The 22,315-nt window shown below is 33.9% G+C and overlaps 1 protein-coding gene across 1 annotated transcript in view; it reads left to right on the forward strand.

Annotated features, from left to right (window-relative positions):
• Window positions 1-22,088, forward strand: part of LOC127835873 (uncharacterized) — a 174,228-nt gene extending 152,140 nt beyond the window's left edge. The window contains exon 37 of the mRNA XM_052362298.1: window positions 20,914-22,088. Within this exon, the coding sequence (XP_052218258.1) occupies window positions 20,914-21,396 (483 nt within the window). The 3' untranslated portion in view covers window positions 21,397-22,088. The remainder of the gene's footprint in view (window positions 1-20,913) is intronic.
• Window positions 22,089-22,315: the final 227 nt, after the last annotated feature.

Genomic DNA, 22,315 nt, shown 5'->3' on the forward strand with positions numbered 1-22,315 from the left:
GCAGGCCTATGTCGAGATGGTCATGGCTGACGTTGTCTGGGTGCGAAGTACCGCTACAAGTTACTTTTATCATGATGACAATCATCGGTCAACTCAATTTTCTGGAGTACTGATTCGTGCGTGAAATCCGAATGACGTTTATATGTAATATTGTATGGAGCTTGTTTCGGAATTTGTTTTATTTTGTTAGCATATAAAAATCAAGTTTTGTATCAAATGAAACTTTTGAATGTGTATATTATGATTTTTTTCCAATTGCAAATAAGTTATTTTTGTTTAAGTATAAAATAATAACAAAACCTCATGTCTACACGTTTCTTATGCTTCTCACTACCGAAGGTATTGTAAGATTCTAATTGCTATTTCCGTCATTAAAAACAATCTGTTTGTATAATTTCTTTTTGTTAACAATTACATTTCACTTAGAAGTGTAGGTTTAATATTCGTCTTTCTATTGCTAAACAAACATTCAATTTTGTAAATAATTAGTGCGTATAAGCTTGTATAATAAGCATGTGATTCGAGTATTAATTATATACGAGTCAACATAAACTATTGAAGTCTAGATGTGCTTATTTTCTTGGAATTAACATGCTTCCGACCTGGTCTATTGAGCATAAAACACGTTTGTTTTCAGATTTTGTAAAACTTATTATCTCGTTTTCAAATATTAAAATTGCAAGAATTACATATTAAGAGCGCCAAGAATATCCGTGTAGTAATACTTCGAAAAAATAGAGGACATACATTTGACTCGACACCATCATGAACTACCGTTAAATGGGCTTCCTACAGACCACAAACGCTGCGATGATGCTAGTTTTTGTTTCTATTTTTAAACTTAGGTCTATACTTATTTATGTTTGTTGATGCTGTGTGTACATGTAATGTCCAGTATTGCATGGGCAATCGTTCACTATTCTTCATTTAACGACTAGCGGATGTTATCATCGATTTATATTCTAACGATATTGCTCATTGGTACTTATCGCCTCTGTCACTACTTAGATAATACCCGGGACACGGAAAATTTACTTTAAGGTACTTCTGAGTAAGGCCGGTTACTATTAAGCGTATTTCATGTACCCAGGTTAAAATTGCAGTAAACATAAGAGTACAATGATACGTTATTTCGACATCGATCAATTGAGCTCAAGAATTTCGAGAGTTGCAGTGTTCTTTTATACAATAGCCGTACCAACTCGGAAATTCGGTATGCTACAAAACCTTTACTGTGCTCTTTATACTTTATATACTACTCTAGTATATGATATTGAGTGCGTATAATTGTGAAGGTACAGACAGAATGCATATGGTGCCTATATGATTTGGACACACCATCTAAAGCAGTCGGAAAGACTAACGGTTTCAGAAAACAATGGTTATAAAGTCGGTAAGTTAGTGCAGCCTTTCGTATTATTGAATGTGTTTGTAACCTGGAATTCGTACTTGTATGTTAAGATAAAGTCTATGAACAATACATCTTCATTAGTGTCGTCACTGGGGGATCGCTGCAAGTAAATATGTACGCCAGGTTATAGTCACATATTTATGTAATCCTTGGTGAGGGAAATCATTTATAAGAGAGGCATACACGAGATTTGATTACCATGAGAACGTTTGTCGATACTGTCATTGTTATGATGCGAGGTTTGTTTGCTCACGGAAAGATATGTTCAAACATGATAAATTACGATAAGAGGGTCAAGTTGTCCATAAATATTTCGCCTTTGTTATTTGGCGCGGCAAATTTTGAATCCAGGGCCACGATTTAAACAATTATCAGAGGACTACAATGGTATTATCCAATAAAAATATCGAAGCCGTGTGCTTCGTTGTTGCATATCATTGTTTTTAAATTATTATGCTATGGTGAGATATAAAACATTTTACCAGCACACTCCCTGCCAGTACCTATGTTGATCCTTTGGAAATGCTTTTAACAAAGTAAACAACCACTATACGATGAATCATGCCTGCATTTACTTTACAGATTTTCATGAAAAACGATTGGATCATGAAGACTTTTTCAGTTGTTTTTGTTAATGTTTGGACCATATGTGGACGCTTACTAGTAGTTGGGCCTTGGGCAAGGTTAACTTTAAGGATTTACATGTAAGACAATGTTTTGAATCTTTTAAAGATGCGGAAAGCGTGTTCTTGTAGCAAAAGATATCAATCAAATATATTTATAATAACAATATGACCGTTTCAATAATACAATTATATTAATGATATCCACATTTAATAATACAAATAGATGAGAAACACGTAATAAGTACCGCCGTTTCGCAACAGTTCCTTTATTTGAATATTGCTCATGCCTTTATCTAATACGCTTTCGGCTCGGGCTTGCACTGTCAGACATCTAACGCTACCAATGCAGCATTCGTCCTCTTATCACATGTCTTTCGAGAACCCCAAAGGATAAATGCTCAAAACGGTATCACCAGACGGGTCTTCCAAGTTTTAATTAAAGCATTACACACGTCTGGTTCGAGGGAAGCCAGTAAATGCTGGCATAAACACAGCAGCGCTTTTATTATATTATCATACTCGCTTTCGTTTCTCGTTGCACGTTCACATGTTCACAATAGTGTGATAATATTAATATTTTCCATACGGTTCCACTTGGTCGCAGGATAGAGATCATTTTTATAAACGCTTGAAAATTACAGAAAATATACGTTCGCTGTGAACACATTAGAAATGATAAATAGTGTAAGTGTATATAAAGTAAGTGTAAACTTGTAATTGTAAAAGGATGAATAGAAATAACTTTTGTTAACACAGCTGAATATAGACAAAGCAAAGAATTACTTGAAACTATTAAACTAGGGAACTAAGCGGAAACATCTTAAATGCTAAAGCTTCCATTCATTTACTGAATATTTGCAGACAATTGATTATGAGTTTGTTCTTTCAAATGGGTGATGATGTCATGCATTGTAACAATACCTTATTAAACTCTGATCAAACTAAATTAAATTGAATATTTGATATATGGAACACATGAGCATATTCCTGTTTTCGTTACATTTTTTTAATAAAATATTAAACCTAGGATAATTTCCAAACAAGGTATCGAAAGGTTACATGGTACCAATTCACCTCAGTAGTCCAGCCGATTGTAGAAGTATGTTTAAAGTATATGTGCTCTTAAGTGTAATTGGTAAACTTTAATTAGTTAAGATTGTCAGACTGGGATGAACCTATCAAATTTTATTATAAACACTTCTATTATTCAGAGCGAGACGGGTATGAGTACAACATTGCTGCTCTAAATGTTCGTATGACGCATTTCATCAATCGAATTTAACATTTATATTGCTCATTTATACAATTTAAAAAATGCGTATGATGATATTATCAGGTGAAATTTTTGGTTCTAAATATATACTTGGTATCGGTGGAAAGTAAAAAGATATTTCAATTATCAGGTTTTATATAGATAAAGATTTTATAATAATATAAGACGCGCTTTTGAACATTATTTATGTTTTAGGCACGACGAACATTTTTTTCCGATATTTTTTTCTCTCTATAACTCTCTAACGACTTACAACATGCATTTTTTTCTAAAGGGGCAGATAGAGTTGATAAAGGACTCTGACATTTTTGCAATCACACAAGTTTAATATTTGTTCGTATTCTATAATTGAATTACAATATAGCCCAAATATTTTGAGTGGATATTGTAAAGAATGGGAACACATCGATAATTTAATTAAAAAGGGTTATTCTGTTCAAAAAAGTTTTTTTTAATACCCCCAAATTCAATCGTTTACATACATTTTTTTTATACCAATGTTACATGTTCAGGTATTGTTTTTAACTAAGATGAGTCCATTAAGCCAGGCATTTGAAATTCCGACCGGTCAAGCACAACACGCGTTATTTAATTTGAGTTTAACAGAGACTTTGTCATTAATCCCGGAACACAAATTTGATATTTGTACAAACTAATAATGCCTATTGTACATCATCGCTAATAAATATTTGTCTCGTTGAAACGAATTTATATAAAACAATACATACACTATTCATAACATATGTTTTATCTGTGCAAAACAGAACTCACAATGATTACATGATATTATACGAACCGATTATATATTTTAACTTTAAATACATTAAACAAGATTACATACTGGTATTGAGTAATAAACGCGTAAGCATATAACCACATGTGTGTTATATACAAGGTTATGCTAAATTATATTGATTTGAATCCGTTAAAAAATTAACCGGGCAAAACAAGTTATCATTGTTCTTCAAAAACACAGTACTACCGTCAACTTTAAAAAGTATAGTTAATGACATTCTTAGTAATACTGAATAGCGTTATATATATATACAAACAAGCATAGCCTCGAGTATGCAACGGCTATCAGCTTACAGATTTCCAAAGACACGGACACATGGAACACTTCACTATCATCTAACAAAGTTGATACAATTGTAACGTGTCAATGACGAATTTGATAAATATCAACTGATATATCACGTGGACTCATTTATTAAAATCGTTTTTTTTGCGAGGCGATGTACAAAATAGAATAAACTATAAACCTATTTAGTTTATTTATTTGGTATATGAAATTTAATTGCACGCCTTTCGCATACACTCCTAAAACGAGTGATACTCTAAGTTTTAAAATAAGGCCTAACCCCCAATCTTGGAATATTTGTAAATGGAATCGTTAATACTAATTAAATTTTAACTTGATAGTTGTTGTTCGTTGAATGCAGGTTAGTTATGTTATTGAGTTGGTACGTTAACAGGAATATGCAACGCGTGTTCAACTGATTGTTTCTTATACACTGTTGGACTGGTATAAATTATAGTTTGACATTCGGACAAACCTCAAATTGATTTAGGTGTTTTCATACTGTCATTTTTGCCCGGACGTCAACCATTTTTTCAATCTAGCAAAAACGTCTATCAAATGAAGTCAATAAAGGAAAGCTTTGGCTAAAAGGGTTATTGCTTTTACATCACCAGTAGATTTTGACATAAACACTTAGTAACAAAAACATTTTTGACATTTCATGGCGAGAACTTCAGCCTTCTTTTATCCGACTTATAAATCAGATTCGCGACCACCGCATGCCAACTTATGGATCCGATTTAATGATCGATTTGCTGTTAAATTGGATTAAACGTTTAAAATATTGATATAATTGCGTGTTTGACAAGTATAGTTTTAAATTTTATAAGCCAGGTAGAATTCACGTTACTTGGGACTTCTTGTCACATGCGCTCTTTGGTGACACATGAAAAGGTTGATAGAAACCGCCGACCCATTCTGAGTGTTATCTTATGAAATTAATTCTTGTGAGATTAGCTCTATATGCGAAATGACAGCTCACTAAGCATTTGTCTTTCGAATCTGGTTATGTCGTACTTGTAATAAACACTGCATTGGTACCACTGCATCGACTTGAACAAGCAATTTACTATCATACTTGAAGTGTTTGGCACGGTGAATATTTTTATAAAGCGCTCTTGATATGTTGAGTGGGCGACATTCTCAATTTAAGGGTCGTTTCTATACAATAAAATAGAATTAGAAATAAACACAGCACCTAAAGACCGGATTGATTGCTTTAACTGTAACAATAGTTCGGTTTATATAGTGAATACAGATACATAAAGATAGTATTGTTATGAATTAGTGTGATTCGAGAAATTTTGAATTAATTTGCTCACACATTGTTGTTTTATTTTAAAATTAATAAATTGTTTTGACACTGATGTAATATCATATGTCGTCAAATTAATAAACGTGTGTTTATTAAAAAAAAGGTACACTAGCATAAAGCAGTATTTTGAACTTATAGATGATTTTTACTTGCTAACTGTATCACATGGGCATTCTTTGCTGCAAAGCGCATGGGCTTTGATTTCACGTTAAACGTAACCCGCGATATGTAAAACTTACATGTGTTATTCCTTAGATAAATACGCAAACTTATTCGGTTATTTAATATCAATGGCATAAGCTTTGCAAATTTAGTTCATGTCACAAACCTTTTTATCCCATTTTCAGCGCGACATTGACGGTATAACACGTTGTGGAATATAATTGCTTGTATTCAACACTGTGGAATATACCTGTCGCGTGCACGGACTACTTTTTAAATGACGTCATGCGATATGCGCTAAAATTAGGTCGATATTGTTTGGTTCATTGATCGAATTTTAAGGTCACCCATTAGAAGAAAATGTGCATATTTTGCAGAAAAATATATATATGACATGTTCACCAAAAGAACTGTTGAAATAAAATATAAAAGTACACGATTTTTGTTTAGTTATTTTTTTATTCATATTTACTTTACCACTGAATGATTTTTCATAAGAAACAAAGTCGACAAAACTTAAGCTTCAAAATTATACGACCCTTCAACCTTTAAATCTAGTCATATGTCATAATTTTTCGCCATCCGTATAATGAATCAGCTGATTGATGGCGTCATAAAATGACATACTTATTGCGTCATTTTCACCATTTTTTTGGACGATTTATTATAAACGCGACTTATTTCACATGTTTTCTACATGTACTGTATGTCGACATATCTGACTTGTCAATTGATCACATTTTCCTTATTTCGTGTAATGTGCATTGTTTATAACCAAAGCATATACTTTTGACATTTAACTTAAATATTAAGAATGTACAACAAGCCATACACATATCGCACAGTTCAAGAATAATCTGCTATGTTTGCTTTCCTATTTAATTCACGTTAGGCATAGAGCTGTGTAAAGTATAAGATGGTAAAAATAGCACCACACTGGAATTGGGAACGTCCCATTTTGTACACGGGTATTTTCTACTCATTTATCAGTTGTGTACTGGAATGTTTTCCATTCTTTGTGTATTTATATATTAAATTATTTTCTCGTACAATAAGGGCATTTACCGTAGATAAATAAAACATTGTGCAAGTTTAAACATAATTATGTTTGTATGCAGAAATCTGCAAATGCAACCGAGTTTACCAACGGCTATTATTAGATAAACTGCTCCGGTTCATTTGAATAGCAGTAATGTAGAGTACATGACGTAGCGTGTGACGAAGAAGAAAGTTTATCGCATTCATAAACTCATTTGAATAAAGTGATAGAATGGCATAAGGTTTTATATTTAACTATGTTAAAATAATTATTAAAGATCCTAGATGCAAAATCGTCAATTATTGATTTAAATGGATTATTAGATGGATTTTAAAGGATAATTAAAGGTAAGATACTAGTTCTTACGTGTTTTGATTTTTGTTTGTACTTTTGTCGTTCCCTGTTCTCGGGGAAATGATTTTAACATGGGCGCCATTGATGCATCGGATCACACACGGCATACCCATAACATTATATAAAAAACACGTTCTGCGCGTCCTTAAATTCGTCGTCCGAAGTCGGAAAACGTATTGCCCTGTATATTTTGTCAAATAAAGCGTCAGTCGCTGCAATTGTCTGTTTACTTGTCAAAATTGTCAAGGTCTTCGATAGCTAAAGAAACTTCAGCGTACAGTTTATTTAGTATTGACAGACCTGTACAAAGTCGCGCCAGTCAAAAATCACAAAAAGCGACATTTAAAGGTCGTCGATGGTGTACATGTATGTTGACATCGACAGCATTTTGTCAGGAGCATTTGCCGCCATATTGGATTTTGATCATTTTCTTTCGAAAATAAAATGAATTATAGTAAAGTAAAATCTTCTTTTCGCGGTCGTAATGTGTTAAAATTCGCTAGTCAATATAAATTGCCGCCTAAGAGTCTTCTGATGATTTTTGCTTTGGCAGACTCTTCAGATTTATTCTGAACGCGAATTATTTCAGCTAAAAATTCGCATACTGCGTAAAATTGAATGTAGGCATATGGTGATATTTTTACTTGTTTTACAGTTTGTGTGTGAATTTTTTAAAGACTATTTTGCGTACCAGAACAAATACATGTATATCACTACGCATGGTTACATTTGTTAGATTTTAAGCGCTTTTATGACTGAATTAAAATTATTGTTATTAGATCTATTTATGTTAAATGTCACGTTGAAAAAATCAAATGGGATAAATAGAATACTAGGATTAGCGTTGAATACAGAGAAGTTTATGTTGCTCGGCTCGAACACCGAAAGCGCTCGCCAAGGCTCGCGCTTCCGGCGTTCTAAGCCTCGCAACATAAACTTCTCTGTATTCAACGCTAACCTAGTATTCTCTATATATAATATACTATAACATATTATAAGTCATACCTTTCATAATGACAGAATAAAACTTAATTTATATTCTAACAGGACCTGTTAATTATTGACCTGTTACGATAATCAGTTCCGTCACGTATATTAGTTAATTTCTGTTAACTATTTATTCCCACGTGAATTAATTGGTCCGGGATTTGCTACGACGAGTTCGAACTTCTGCGCTGTAATTGTTTAATAAATATTTTATATTTATCCCAAATCACAAATCATTCTATGTTCTCTATACCATATTGTGCTACAAAATACGTAATTTAAACGTGCGCGTTTGGAATTAGTTGTTTTATAAAAGAATAATGTGATAAGTGCAGATACAAGAACTTTAACAGTCTGATCCGGATATGAATAGCTTTTACGGAAACCTACATTCATATTGTAAGAAGCCAAAGAAGCATGTTTACACACAACGTAGATGCGCATGCGCCAAGATGTGTATCGAGGATATTTAATAGCTTGCTTGATTATGATTTTCAAATATCATATCGAATAATTGGTAAATCCAGTAGAATTTAACGTTATAACGACAGGTAGTGTGGTACCTTAATATTAATTCTTAATCTTGAAAAATGTGTATATTACCTTTAAAATAACACTTACATCAGAAGTATTTTTAAAGAAACAATAACGTTTTAGGCAAAGGCAGATTTATACTTTAAAATAGTCTAACTCGGCCGTAAATCTCTCTAAGTATTGTTATTTAATACCCGCGAAAATATTAATGTTAAAAGCATGAAGTTAGAGACTTTACATGTTGATATCATCTTTATACTTATACTTATAGGTGTTCTTGGCCTTAACACAAATTATTACGTATTGTTGCTTAATGTTGATTCAGATAAACATAAAAATTAAATATGTTATGTTTTATTTTTCAATCGCGTTTAATTTAACAACGCTACTATAAATATCGAAACATTTTAACATGCATCACATGTTTTCATTTCTATTGTGATGAAAAGTTGTTTATTGGAATCAAGCGGATGGACACGCTGCCGTAGCGCATGATAACGGCATATAACAGACGGAGCTAACTGACTGCCAGATTGATGTCACGTGATAAAGATCTCGTTTTTGCCGCGCAAAGTCCCGATTATTTCTTTTGGTCCGAATGGATGTATCCAATTTTCGTTTATTTATAGATCTTTGCTTTAATGTAGCTCGCGATAATAACTCTGCCTTTTGACCCCTACGCATGCGCAGTACTAGCAAAAGCTCGCAGTCTAAACTCCGCATTTTCACCCGTACGCATGTTCAGAGTTCTAGCAAACCCTACTTAGCCCTAACAATCCGCTTTCACCCCAATTCTTCTTTGGCGAATACTCGGACATCCGGCGTCAATTTGACTTAATTTGGCCCCTATGTATATATTTTTTCCCTGAAAGGTCACAGGCGCAGGTAAGTAAACTCTGATATACACTCACCCACCCCAAAAAATCCCTTTAAACTCCTAAAGTGGATTGTTAGAGATTAATCCCTAAAAACACCTGGATTGTTCGAGATTAATCTTCACAAATATTCATCCATTAGCAACCCCTTATTTACGGAACAAATTCTCTAACCCCACTGTGTCATCAATTATTTATTTTTTAAAGTTTTCATAATAACATGTAAAATATGAACGTAGTAAGAACAATAAAATAACATAAGTAGCCCAACACCGCTCTGTTGAATGCCAGTACGTACACCATACTGAAGTGTACATACACAGGTGTATATTCCTGTGTGCAGGTTAGTCTTTTTACTTACTTTCACAATGGTAAGAGAGACTTATGTATGGGTTTAAACGGCTTGTACTCTCAGCTGTGAATCCTTTTTCTATGGTATATATTGGTGATCAAAATTATGTTAAATATTTGTATACAATGTGAATAATATTGTTTTCTAAACTTCTTACGATCTCCAACGCAGGTGCCTCAGTCATCATGTGATATATACATGCGGTACTTTGCGTTTGACGTTCAATCTTGTAATTTAATATTTTCCACATGGAGTTATCACAATTCATATGCATCTCGCTGGAAGCTTTGAAGACACCGTTCTGGTAAATTACAAACCAAACAGTATGTGGGACATTCAATCCATAGCTGCCAGGTCAATCCTCTGCAATTGTAAGGCTTTATGTAAATGCATGTACTGAGGTATAATGCATCTTCAAATACTATTAGTTACGGGAACAAATGGAGTACTTACAAAACCAAATTACCTAATTAACAAGAATAAAATACTGAATCAAATTGGATAGCGTGTTACGTAAGCAGTATGGATATGAGTCTTAATTAACTTAAACTACTACTAGCATACAACAGTCGAGTCAGAAACTGATACAGTAGTATAAATCATACATAGACGTATTAGATCATATATTTGCTTCTTAACTACATAAGCTTAAACGAAACTTAACCAAACATTAATCATATTTGTTCTTTATCATAAACAAGTACAAACTGAAGTTTCACTATCTGTCTACGAGGTTGTGAATCGGCGTTGTGTAATATAATTTGACGGGTACACAACTGATATACTATATTGGACGAGCCCATATGCGGGTCCCATTTGAATATAGCAGCTGCATTTTTGGTACATTTTACGTATTCTATTTTGTGTGTACTATATTCACGTTTAATGGATATTGTAGCGTTAGGTCAATTAAAATGCGCGAGCGCACACGTCATAAAAATTACAAATGATGTTGTGCGATAATACATGTAGGTGTTAACATCCTTTTCACGAGCTAATCCCTTCAGAGACATTATCTAGAAATAATTTCAGCATGTTTAAAATCTGCAACTTATTATAATTGTGTAAATTATATAGATTTTTCATGACAAGTAGGCTTTAAGTCCAACACGTTAAAATATGAAACTTAAAGTTGGTAAGCAATGCGACAGGTAAATGTATGATATAAATAGGAATTCAACATGGAATTATAGGACGAACATAATATAGGACATTTACATGTTTGCATATGGTAAGTCGCATCTATTTGTCTTCCAATAGACAGTTGCTTGTGGTACATTTAGGCTTCATTAAATATATGTTTAAAAGTGTTTTTTTATTTCGTTGATACAGAGAGGTCAACACAGAAAACTCAGAGGTTCTGTTTGAAATTAAGTTAAAGCGAAAACCTGCGTTCTATATCATCAATATCATCGTTTCCGTCATGCTGCTGGCCATCATAAACACGTTTACGTTCGTTCTTCCAATCACGTCGGGCGAACGTGCCAGCTTTTCTGTTACGGTATTCCTCTCAATGGCGGTGTTTCTAACTATCGTCGCCGCGTCATTGCCCTAAAACTCCGATATCGTCTCCTTATTGTCCGTGAACTGGATGATAATGACTGTTTCAAGTACGGTTATTGTGGTCATGTGTCCTGTGGAAGCGCGATTAGCAACTCGTAACACGACGGACCACATTATTTCTTGACTTTGTATAAATTTGCCGAACTTCTAAGATACAAGACATGTAGACGTAAACACGTGTACCCGGCGTTGTCGAATAGGTTTGGCTATGTCAATTGGATCGATATCGTTGATTCAATGGATGTTCTACTGTTTATATTTTATCCTGTCACATGCCTTTAAATCAGCGCGATAACCAGGTAACCTAATATCCCAAAAGATATTAGGCTACATGACCACATTACCTCGAATATTCGTTAGTTGCTCTCCGCGAATGCGCATGCATGTACTATTTTCTATTAATAAAATATACTTGTTTTCAATGAAAGAAAACAACAAAATACATGTAAAGCACTGTTTTTTTTTAAACATTATTATTTTAACAGCATAATTTCGTGTTTGTGTATTGAATTAATAACGGTTGACTCGATTTCTGTGTTGTTTAACAAGATGGAAGCTAGCCTAAGCGTTTTGCATGACGTGACGTAACAATGTTTTTGTTCGCGCGTGTTTTTTCCCATATTAAATATTTAAACACAAAATACTCGAAACTAGATAATTTAGAAATATTTCAACGAATGTGACAGGATAAATAGAATAATAGGTTGGTGACGTGGATGGAGAATTGTTATCTGGCTCGTCGGAGGATCGTTCGAAGGCGAACCCGATAAGATCCTCCGACGAGCCAGATAACCATTCTCCATCCACGTCACCAACCTATTATTCTCTATATTCATGACATTGACCATACTAAGCCCTGTTGTTATATTCGCAATAGCAAAAAGACACCATTCATTCAACCAATGCCAATATAAGGATTTCACCCTATACGACTCGAGTTAGTCTGTTCAACAGGCCTTAGGTTAACGGAGTTAGCCTGTACGGACAGGCAATGGTATTACCATCATACCATTTGGTATAGGGTTAGCCTCTAGGTCAGAATACGCTAAATAGTTTCCCAATATAATTCAATGTGAAAGCGACAACTTTAGGCCAAAATAAATGCAACATTTTGCACATAGAGACCCCCATAACCATACCTTTTCTTGAAGGCCATTCTAAGCGGAATCGATTTATGCAATAAAAAAGATATGCCATGCTAAATGCAAGAAAGAACTTGACACAAATCAAAATCGACTGTTCGCAACTTTTTTTTCGGCCGTTTCTTTGTGGAGTGTAACCTTTTTCAGTGCGATTGTTTACTATAGTCTTCAAGTTTATCAAATTTCAGGGATTCAGTAGTGAACACCTATTCATGAGGCTGTTTGTTATTGACTTAATGAAGTCAAAACAAGGCGTGAACCCATGTATTCAGGGATGGGAAGAGTCAGAGGCCCACAAGAGCTAGTAAAATGAGCCTCGTTTTGGGAACACTGGGCTTAATGCAACTGCATAAATTGTCACCCCAGATAAGCCTGTGAAGTCTGCACAGGCTAATCAGATATGAAACTTACCATTTGTATTGAATGTTTAATTTTAAGGAAGTCTCTTCGTTTAACAAAATCTAGTTGAGGCGCAAAGTGTCATCTCTTAATGCACATTTATCAACCCCAGTTTACCCAGAACAAGGCTCAAATAAAATCATCTGTGTAAAGGGAGGAAGGGGAGAGGAGTTGATTTGCTGAATGTTTTTTCACATGTTCGCTTTAAACATAGTATTAAATGAATACTTTGATGTAAATATAAGAGTGAGGGATTTAAATGAGAATTTCTCTACTGGTAATGTTTTTGGAGTCAATGTTTTCCAATATTGAAAGAAGGAGGATCAAGAACCATCGCCAAATCGTTTTGAATGTGTTAGTCTTAATGCCAACTGGCATTTAGTAGTAAATTATCAATTATCAGTTATATCTAACTCAAATCCATTGTGATTTGCTTACAGACGAGACGACGGATGAACAAGAGAGTGAAAAGGATGGTGAGTCATCAGCCGATCAACTCTCTACGCCTAGAAGGACTCTCTCCAAGAAAGTGTCTGACCTGAAGGCAGCTTTCAGAGTGCAGAGATACTGTGTACTCACACTCTGTGAACATGACGAGGTGGGGTATATAGTAACCTACTTGAGATCAGTACAACCCCGCTCAGGGATAACTGGTCTCAATGCACGTCCATAATGAGTCAGCCCAGTTTAGCCCGTGCAGGCCGCACAGGCTAATTAGGGACGACACTTATCCTTTTTTATGGATTTTTCTTTTAAAGCACGTCCCCTTTAAACGAAAATCTATTGCAATTAAAGTGCTTTCCATGATTAGCCTGTGTGCACTGCACAGGTCAATCTGGGATGTTTTACGCAGATTCATTAAGCTTAGATTTTTAAGAGCGTAGTTTTAGATTGCGTTGGAAACCATTAAGCTTATAAATCAGGACTTGAGACTTTACCTGGGGAGAACCAGTACTTGGTGTATTAAGAGAATATCCTGAGATCACTCTTCGTGGTTACCAAATATTATCTAATCAAAATCTGATACAAAGTTACAGTTTTGGCTTAATATTTTATTAGTTAATTGCCAGTCATTATTTGGAAATGTTATTCTTAGAAAATTTGATTTATTACTTAAGGTAAAATAATTGATCCAGTTTTCATCATAGGGACATCATATACTGTGGTACTCATAAACTTTACATTTTGATTGTCTGATTGATCATTTGCCAGAGCAAGGCTACGGACCTTGTGCTTATTTCTGTCACTGTAAACTGTGTTGAAAATGGCCGGAAACAATTGAAAAAAGAATTGCAACACTATTTCAACCTTTGTTTTCCTAGGGTTGGCATGTGGCTGCAGACCCATTGCCATTGCCTTCAGATTTTGGGGAAAATCTGCTTGACAAGTTTTGTCCTTGTGTGTCTCGTATGATGGCAGTGATGAAGTTTAACAAGAAATTTCCACTGATTTGCGTTCAAAATGGGGGAAGATAACATGACATGGCTAGAAGAGGTGAACTGATTTGTTTTTACATAACTTAGATTTCTTTATTTTGTGATCATCATATTTTTGGAAAGGATAAAATATTGGGCAATATATATTTATTAAGAAAGTTTGTTTAAATTAACGCTTTAAACCACAAATATGTTAGATTACAATAAATGGTTAAGGCTGGAGCTGTATCCTGTTATATGTGTGTTTACTCTAAACAAAAGTTTAATTCTCCCATTACATATTGATAGTATGTCTTTTCATGAAAAAAATCAACTTTAAATATTGGCTAAAATTATCAGTGCCTGCATTCTAACCAATACTTTTGTTGAAAATATCAACAACACAAAAACAACAAATGAAAATTATTTCGACCTTGGTGTATGCATTTCTTCATGGAAAAGTAAATGCATGATTTTTTTAGTGGTGTATTATGCTTTTTGATTAGTGTAAACACTTTATTTTTAAAGAATCCATCAGCTTCAGCATCAGACTATCAGCAGATCTATCATGAATTCAGAGAGATGGTTATCACTTCGGATTAATATCTGTATATAAATTAATAAAACAAATTGTTAAGCTATTATAAGTATAATTATATCAAGATACATGCATTTATCAGAGAGTAACATAATATCAACCTTAAACGTTACAATTGCATTTATAGCAAACTAAACATATATATAACATTATTTAATTGTATGGTTTTCAATTTGAAATTTATTGGATTTCTCTTCGGTTTTATTACCATTGAAAAATGATTTGCTGTTTATAGGGTTTCATTTTATTTGAAAATGATTGGTTGCTTTTATGTGTTCAAAAACCATACGAGTTTTATTGAATGGCTCCAAGTTTTCAATACCATTTCAATTTTTTATTGCAGGCATGTATGATTTCATTAAATGTATTGGCTTGCTCAAGGGTTTCAATACATACAATTTGACAATTTGATAAACTGTTAAGTCAGATTTCAATTCAATAGTACAGTTTTAATAAAACTCAATGGTTTCTACAATTTGATTGGCAGACTGTGATAATTTCTTTTTTGGTGGGCTGCTTTTATGGTTTCATTACCCTTGTCAAATAAAAACGCACTTTTTACCAAAAAAAACATTAAGCGCACTTAAAAGTGCGTTAATTGTGTTTTTTTTTGTTAATATGGGCGTTTTCAGTGCTCAAAAGTGCATTTAAGTGCGCTTTTTGTGCGTTTTTTCTTTTCAAGTGCGTTATTTTAGTGAAAAAGTGCGTTTTTGTGTGTTTTCTTCATCTGTATGTGCGCTTTTGAGTGTAGATGTGAGCAAAATGTGTGTTTTTATGTTTAGAAGTGCGTCTTTTATTTAGGAAGTGCGTTTTTTTTGTGTTTTCTTCATCTGTGAGTGTGCTTTTGAGTATAGATGTGAGCAAAATGTGTGTTTTTTTTATCTAAGAAGTGCTTCTTTTATTTAGGAAGTGCGTCTTTTATCTAAGAAGTGTGTTTTAAGGTTTACAGATGTGGGTTTTTTCTCACAAAAGTGCCTTTTTCTATTTTGATGTGCGTCTTTTTTAAGCATAAGTTAGTCTTTTATTTCATAAGTGCGTTTTTATCATATGATCTGTTTTAAACGGATGTATCTAAAAAAACACATGTTAAATACACTTCTTAAAAAGTGCGTCTTTAACAACCGTTTATCAAATGTTGTACAGAAATTGAACAAGAAACAAAATTGTTGCAGGCTCTAACAATTTATTTACATCAAATGAATAAACATAGACATATATCTCAGTAACATGTAATAATATAAGGGGCAGTTTAAAAAAATTACTGGTTGTTCATATTAACCTGTTTAATGTTTACATACTTTATCATACAATTTCAATGCATACCCTATTGCTTACGTTTTAATCTCAAACATTTCTAAAATTTTCCACCTAAATCAGACTGTGGGTAACTAATTAAAAATATTGAAAGCGTCAAAAGTATTATGTGGGCTTGATAGTATCAATTATATTTCCTCAACATAAATAAGTATTTGAACTTTCTTATACTGATATTTATACCCTAATACAATTAATGTCTACCACATTTACCATAAACATACATTTTAAAAGGCAATTAAAATAATAATAAAATTATTTGCTTAAACCATTCAGCATGTTATATTTAAATATTTACAATTAAATATAATGTGTTAAGGGTGCTGTGTATTATTCAATAAATATGTTGGTGTTGAAATGACTGCCTTATCAGTGTTTCTCAAATTATGTAATTTTTGGCTTAGACACAGCATGGAATCAGATAAGAAATTAGCCAGTCCCTATCAGTCCTCCATCTAAGCCTAACTAAGGGGTGTTGATATACTTCTGATTTGTTCAGGCACCATCTGTTTGAGAACCACAGATAGGAAGTTATTTTTTGAAAACAAGCAGCATCATCAACTTACTTTAAGCTAGATTTTAGGTACATGTATCAAGTGAACAACATTAAGACTTATTATTCTAGTGTAAAATGTCTTGAAATACTTTCAGCGTGAAGTATTGTGTGATGAAAAAAATGTGTATTTACTACAATGTGTAAATCAACAATAAATTTGTTGCAAAGGAGATTAAAAGTGGGTGGTTAAAGACATATAAAGTGATATGGTCTAGTTCAACAACTGCCTGTATGTTTGGAATACTGAAGAACAGTCTGTTGTAACAGGTTCGTATTTTCAATTTTGCATCCCTTTTTTATTTAGTTTATTGAATTAATTATGATCATTATCATATTTATGTATTGTCACTGGGAAATGTAAATGAATGAGTAAATGTAATGCAATATTAATGAAAAACAACACCATTTGAATTATTATGGCTGTATTTTATGGTTATTGTCATCTTAAAGTTATTTATACCTATTTTTGGTCATTAATGAACAGATTTTTTCCCCCATATTAAATGAGAACTTTAAAGGTTAAACCCCATGGTGACCGTGAAATTTACATTGATCAGAAGATCCTTTGGAAAGAATGTGCAACATCGCATCGCCTGCCAAAAAAGGGAGCAAAAGGGAGACTACCTGATGTATGGACTTGAGTACCAGGTTTTACCCTGCACAAGCTGACCGACATGAGGAGAACAGGAGTGGGAAAACCGCGCCCTCTCCTTGACCAAGAAAAGCTTATTTGTTTAGAGGTAAAACTATACAGGGTACTGGTTATTGCATTTTAAAGGTTTCACACTTCCGACCAGTCCACACAGCAAAATGAGACCACGTATCTTGGGACATTTTCGAACAGTATTTTCTATCAAACGTATTTATTTATGAAAAGCGTTAAGTCACATGTGATCAGGGGATTAAAATTGCAAAATAAACAACCAAAAACAACAAGCAAACAAACTAGTTTTGATTTAAATTTATAATTTTATAGCAACGAGATTACCATAACAGCAATATTCAACACTTACATTATAAAATATCTTTCTGGACCTGATCAAATGAGATCATGCACGAGACGCATCGCGCAAAGGCCACGACAGTATAATAGTTGCAAAGAAGTTTGACCGGCTAGTGGCAGACGTGGAGAGAAAGATGAGAGCTGCACTCCGCCGCCTCAAAGAAATGCTGACAGGCCTTGATTGATATGCATCTTTCTTATGTATATAGCTGTTCGTGTGTATATACTGTACATGTTATTATAGTATGCTATTATTTTTTGTTTATTTATAATCAAATTATGTTTATATTTATTTCATCAAATTGCCATTGATATTTAATTACTCATGTATGTTAAAAAATGTTGGTGTACATTAAAGTATAAAATTGAATTATCTTGTAATTATTAAAATACACAAATATATATGTTTATATAATTATTGGTTTTTATTGCATATCTGAATAATTTTTTTTTTTTAAAGCATATAATTGAATCAACTGTTAAGGCGAAAGATGCACCTTTAACGCACATGTGTGCTTTTTGTGAGTGCGTTTTTTACTGCAATTCATGTGCGTAAATTGTGCGTTTTGTGTGGGTTATAACTGCGCTTAAAGTGAGTTAAATGTGCCTTTTAAAATAAAAAAGCGCACATTTAACTCGCGAAAAGCGCACGTTTAACGCACATAAAAGCGCATATTTAATACACATGTGCGCTTTTATGTGGGTTATAGCTGCGCTTAAAGTGAGTTAAATGTGCGCTTTTTAAATAAAAAGCGCACATTCAACTCGCGAAAAGCGCACATTTAACCCACTTAAAAGCGCACATTTTACACACATAAATGGCAGTAAAAAACGCACTTATAAAAAGCGCACGTTTAACGCACATTTAACGCACATAAAAGCGCACATTTAACACACATGTGCGCTTTTATGTGGGTTATAACTGCGCTTTAAGTGAGTTAAATGTGCGCTTTTAGAATATAAAAGCGCACATTTAACTCACGAAAAGCGCACATTTAACACACTTAAAAGGGCACATTTAACACACATAAATGGCAGTCAAAAACGCACTTATAAAAAGCGCACAGTTAACGCACATAAAGCGCACATTTTACACACATAAATGGCAGTCAAAAACGCACTTATAAAAAGCGCACGTTTAACGCACATAAAGCGCACATTTATCCACAAAAAACGCACATTTTCTTGTTTGTTTGTGTTTGTTAAAAACTCACTCGGTAAGAAAAAGCGCACATAAAACGCAGTGCCAATACCGCAACGTTTAACACACGCAAAACGTACTTAAAACGAACATTTCACACACTTTTTTGAGAAGGGTACCATTTCGTTTTCATAAGCTGGCTGCAGCATTGATGCCCATTCAATGTTTAAATAATTCTATGCCATTTGACTTTTTTGACGTGCTATAAGGTTTCAATACCATTTAATTTTGATTAGCTCCCAGAAGGGGTTCTGCACTTTTTATGCCCCCTAAGGAGGGCATATAGTGATAGCATAGTCTGTCTGTCTATCAGTATGTCCATCTGTCCGTCACACTTTGCATATGTATATGGACAAGGCCTTTCCATACGCACACAAATGTTGACCCCTATGGCATTGACATTGAACTAAGGGTCCGCGTTTAGGTTCAAATCTGCGTTTATGTTTTGAAAAATGCTAATAACTTCTATCAAAGCGTTTTTTTGGGGCATATGTGTTCCTATGGAGACAGCTCTTGTTGATTTTCCATTGGCTGATTTAAATACAATTAATTTTGATTGGCTGCTATAAGGGTTTCAATACCACATGAACATGAACGGCTGATTTCAATAATACATTAATTTGATTTGTTACATGCAGATGCCGCATGGCCAATGGAAAGGTAATCTGGTTGTGTGAGAAACACCAGAGTTCCATGAAAGTCACAGTACTGAGCTCTGAGAAGGCTGAGACTGATAGCTAAGAGAAGGTGGGAAACGATGACATGACCATGATCAACGGGCTTCATGCAGGCTTCTCGAACACCAACCTGCCTGGAACCACAGGCTTTGCCTCCGATATGGCCAAAAGAGACTCTGGTGTGTAAAAATTGTGTTTTTAGCCAAACTGAGCACAACAAACTGAATTAAGCTTTTTCGATCTCAGTGCCTTGTGAGCAATTAATAGGCTTTATGAAACATTATCGTATTATTTGTCTTATTGATATCTCCCCTGAGTTTGGAACTAAGTCATTTGGTCGAAAACTAGGTCACAAGGATAAACAAAAAGGAAATCTTGTTAACACTCAAGAAGTTATGTTGGTTTGCACTATCTTCATAAAACCTGCTCTAAATATTTGTTGTTATGATTTCTCAGATAAGTAAGAAATTAGCAGGGATTTAAGTATGGCAATTGTAAGGATATGTACTGAGTAGTGCTGTAACACTTTAGTTTACTAATCTTTGCCCAATAAAAGTGAGAGCACCTGTAAAACTATGTAGCCAAGTGATTGATGTAAATCCATTGTTTGTTGTTGTGTTTTTTTTTCAGAAAAATTGCTGGACAAAAAGTACCAATCAAACATCACACGAATTCAACCAAATGATATAAAACCTGAAACAAGTAGTAAGGTAAAGTGCTCCTTTTTTCATTATTAAACATGGTCTTTGCACGGGCATATAACATGAACTTATCTCAACATAGTTCTAGAAAATATTTGATATCATATCATCCCAATTATATCACTTGGTATGCCATTTGCTATTACAACACGAAGACGTCTATTGATTTAAAGGTCAATAGGTCAACTATTTGTTAGGGTCATTTAGCATGAATTTTCATTTTGCACATCTAAAGAACCTATGACTCATGTTTTAACTGGCTCTATCATATTTGGACTAAAGTAATATTGTAATGCACCTACTCATTAAGAGATACTCTTTGTATACACATTCAGGATGAGGCTTTTGGCAAAGAAAAGGTTATGAAAAGCAAAGGAAAGATGATCAGATCAGCTAAGAAAGAAACAGAAAAGGAATCAGGTCTGCAGCTGATCCTTCCATCAGAAATGGCAATTGAAAGCAACCAAAGGAAAAAAGAAAGCAAAGATGCTCACGCAGAAGACGTTCAGAATGCCTTGGAAACGAAAATGGAAATTGCTCAAGATGTTGGAAAGGTGGGGAATACAGGTCTGAGCCAGGCTCCAGTACCAGCAAAGGTCAATGATCCCAGCCAGGGCCAGTCCGAGCTGGGTACCAGGAGTAACAGCCAGGGCCAGTTCGAGCTGGGCACCAGAAGTAAGACCTTCTTTGGAAAGGAATCTAAGAAAGAGGTAGAACAAAGCAAGGCTTCGTCAACACAGATCAGGCCAAGGCTTGAGAGGTCCTTGACACAGGGTCCAAAAGAGAAACTAAAAAGCAAGGCCTGTATTGTGATGTAATCGGTCCTATTAAGATTAAGAAAAAGTTGACAGTAAGTGTCATTGAGAGGAAGATGTCTGATGTTTCTGCGAATAATTCAGTTATCATTCCCGAGAAAGAATGACTCAATCTCATTGCATGACATAATCAATATATTACTTATTACAATGACAATCTTAGTTAATATTATATTTATATGTCAATCTTGGAGGACAATACTTCATTTTGCTTTTTCCAGGAAATACTATCCTCCAATCCAATCTCTTCTCGAAGGTAGACAAAATGCATTATAAGCCTTCTGAAAAGCAACTTGTTTTACTTTTTTGAAACAAAGTCCCTCTTTTAAATAACATGCTTGTCTTACTTGGAAAAAATTGTCCACCATTTAATTTGTTTAAAGAAACAGTCTAAGATGTAAAACACTATAATGTCCTAGTCATAAATTATTAACAGCTCTGTTTTTATGTGACCAACAAAGGAAATAAAACAAGGTTAAGTACAATTATAAACTTTAGCACACATACAGCATTTGTGAACTTATGGCATTGTTTTGCATATACCACACTGAAGCAATATCATATGGGTTATTTTAAACTAGCCCATAATTCTATAAATCTAGGTGTTTGTTTTTAGCTCACCTGAGTACATAAGCGTAAAATACTACCTATACAGTTTGAATTGGTCAGACAAGCATCTTGATTGTAATTGTCAATTGACAGTGCTGTGGGTAATGTTATTCAACTGACCCAACTGGTCATTGTCATTTCTTGTAATCGGGTGATCACTTTGGGCCATCATGACTTCCTTCATTATTTATTTCTCAACACGGTTGTCATGTAAGATATATATATATATATATATATATATATATATATATATATATATATATATATATATATATAATATAAGGTAATATGATGTCAACATTATGTAAAGTTA

This window comes from Dreissena polymorpha, chromosome 6 (assembly GCF_020536995.1).
Source record: "Dreissena polymorpha isolate Duluth1 chromosome 6, UMN_Dpol_1.0, whole genome shotgun sequence".
Classification (NCBI taxonomy): domain Eukaryota; kingdom Metazoa; phylum Mollusca; class Bivalvia; order Myida; family Dreissenidae; genus Dreissena; species Dreissena polymorpha.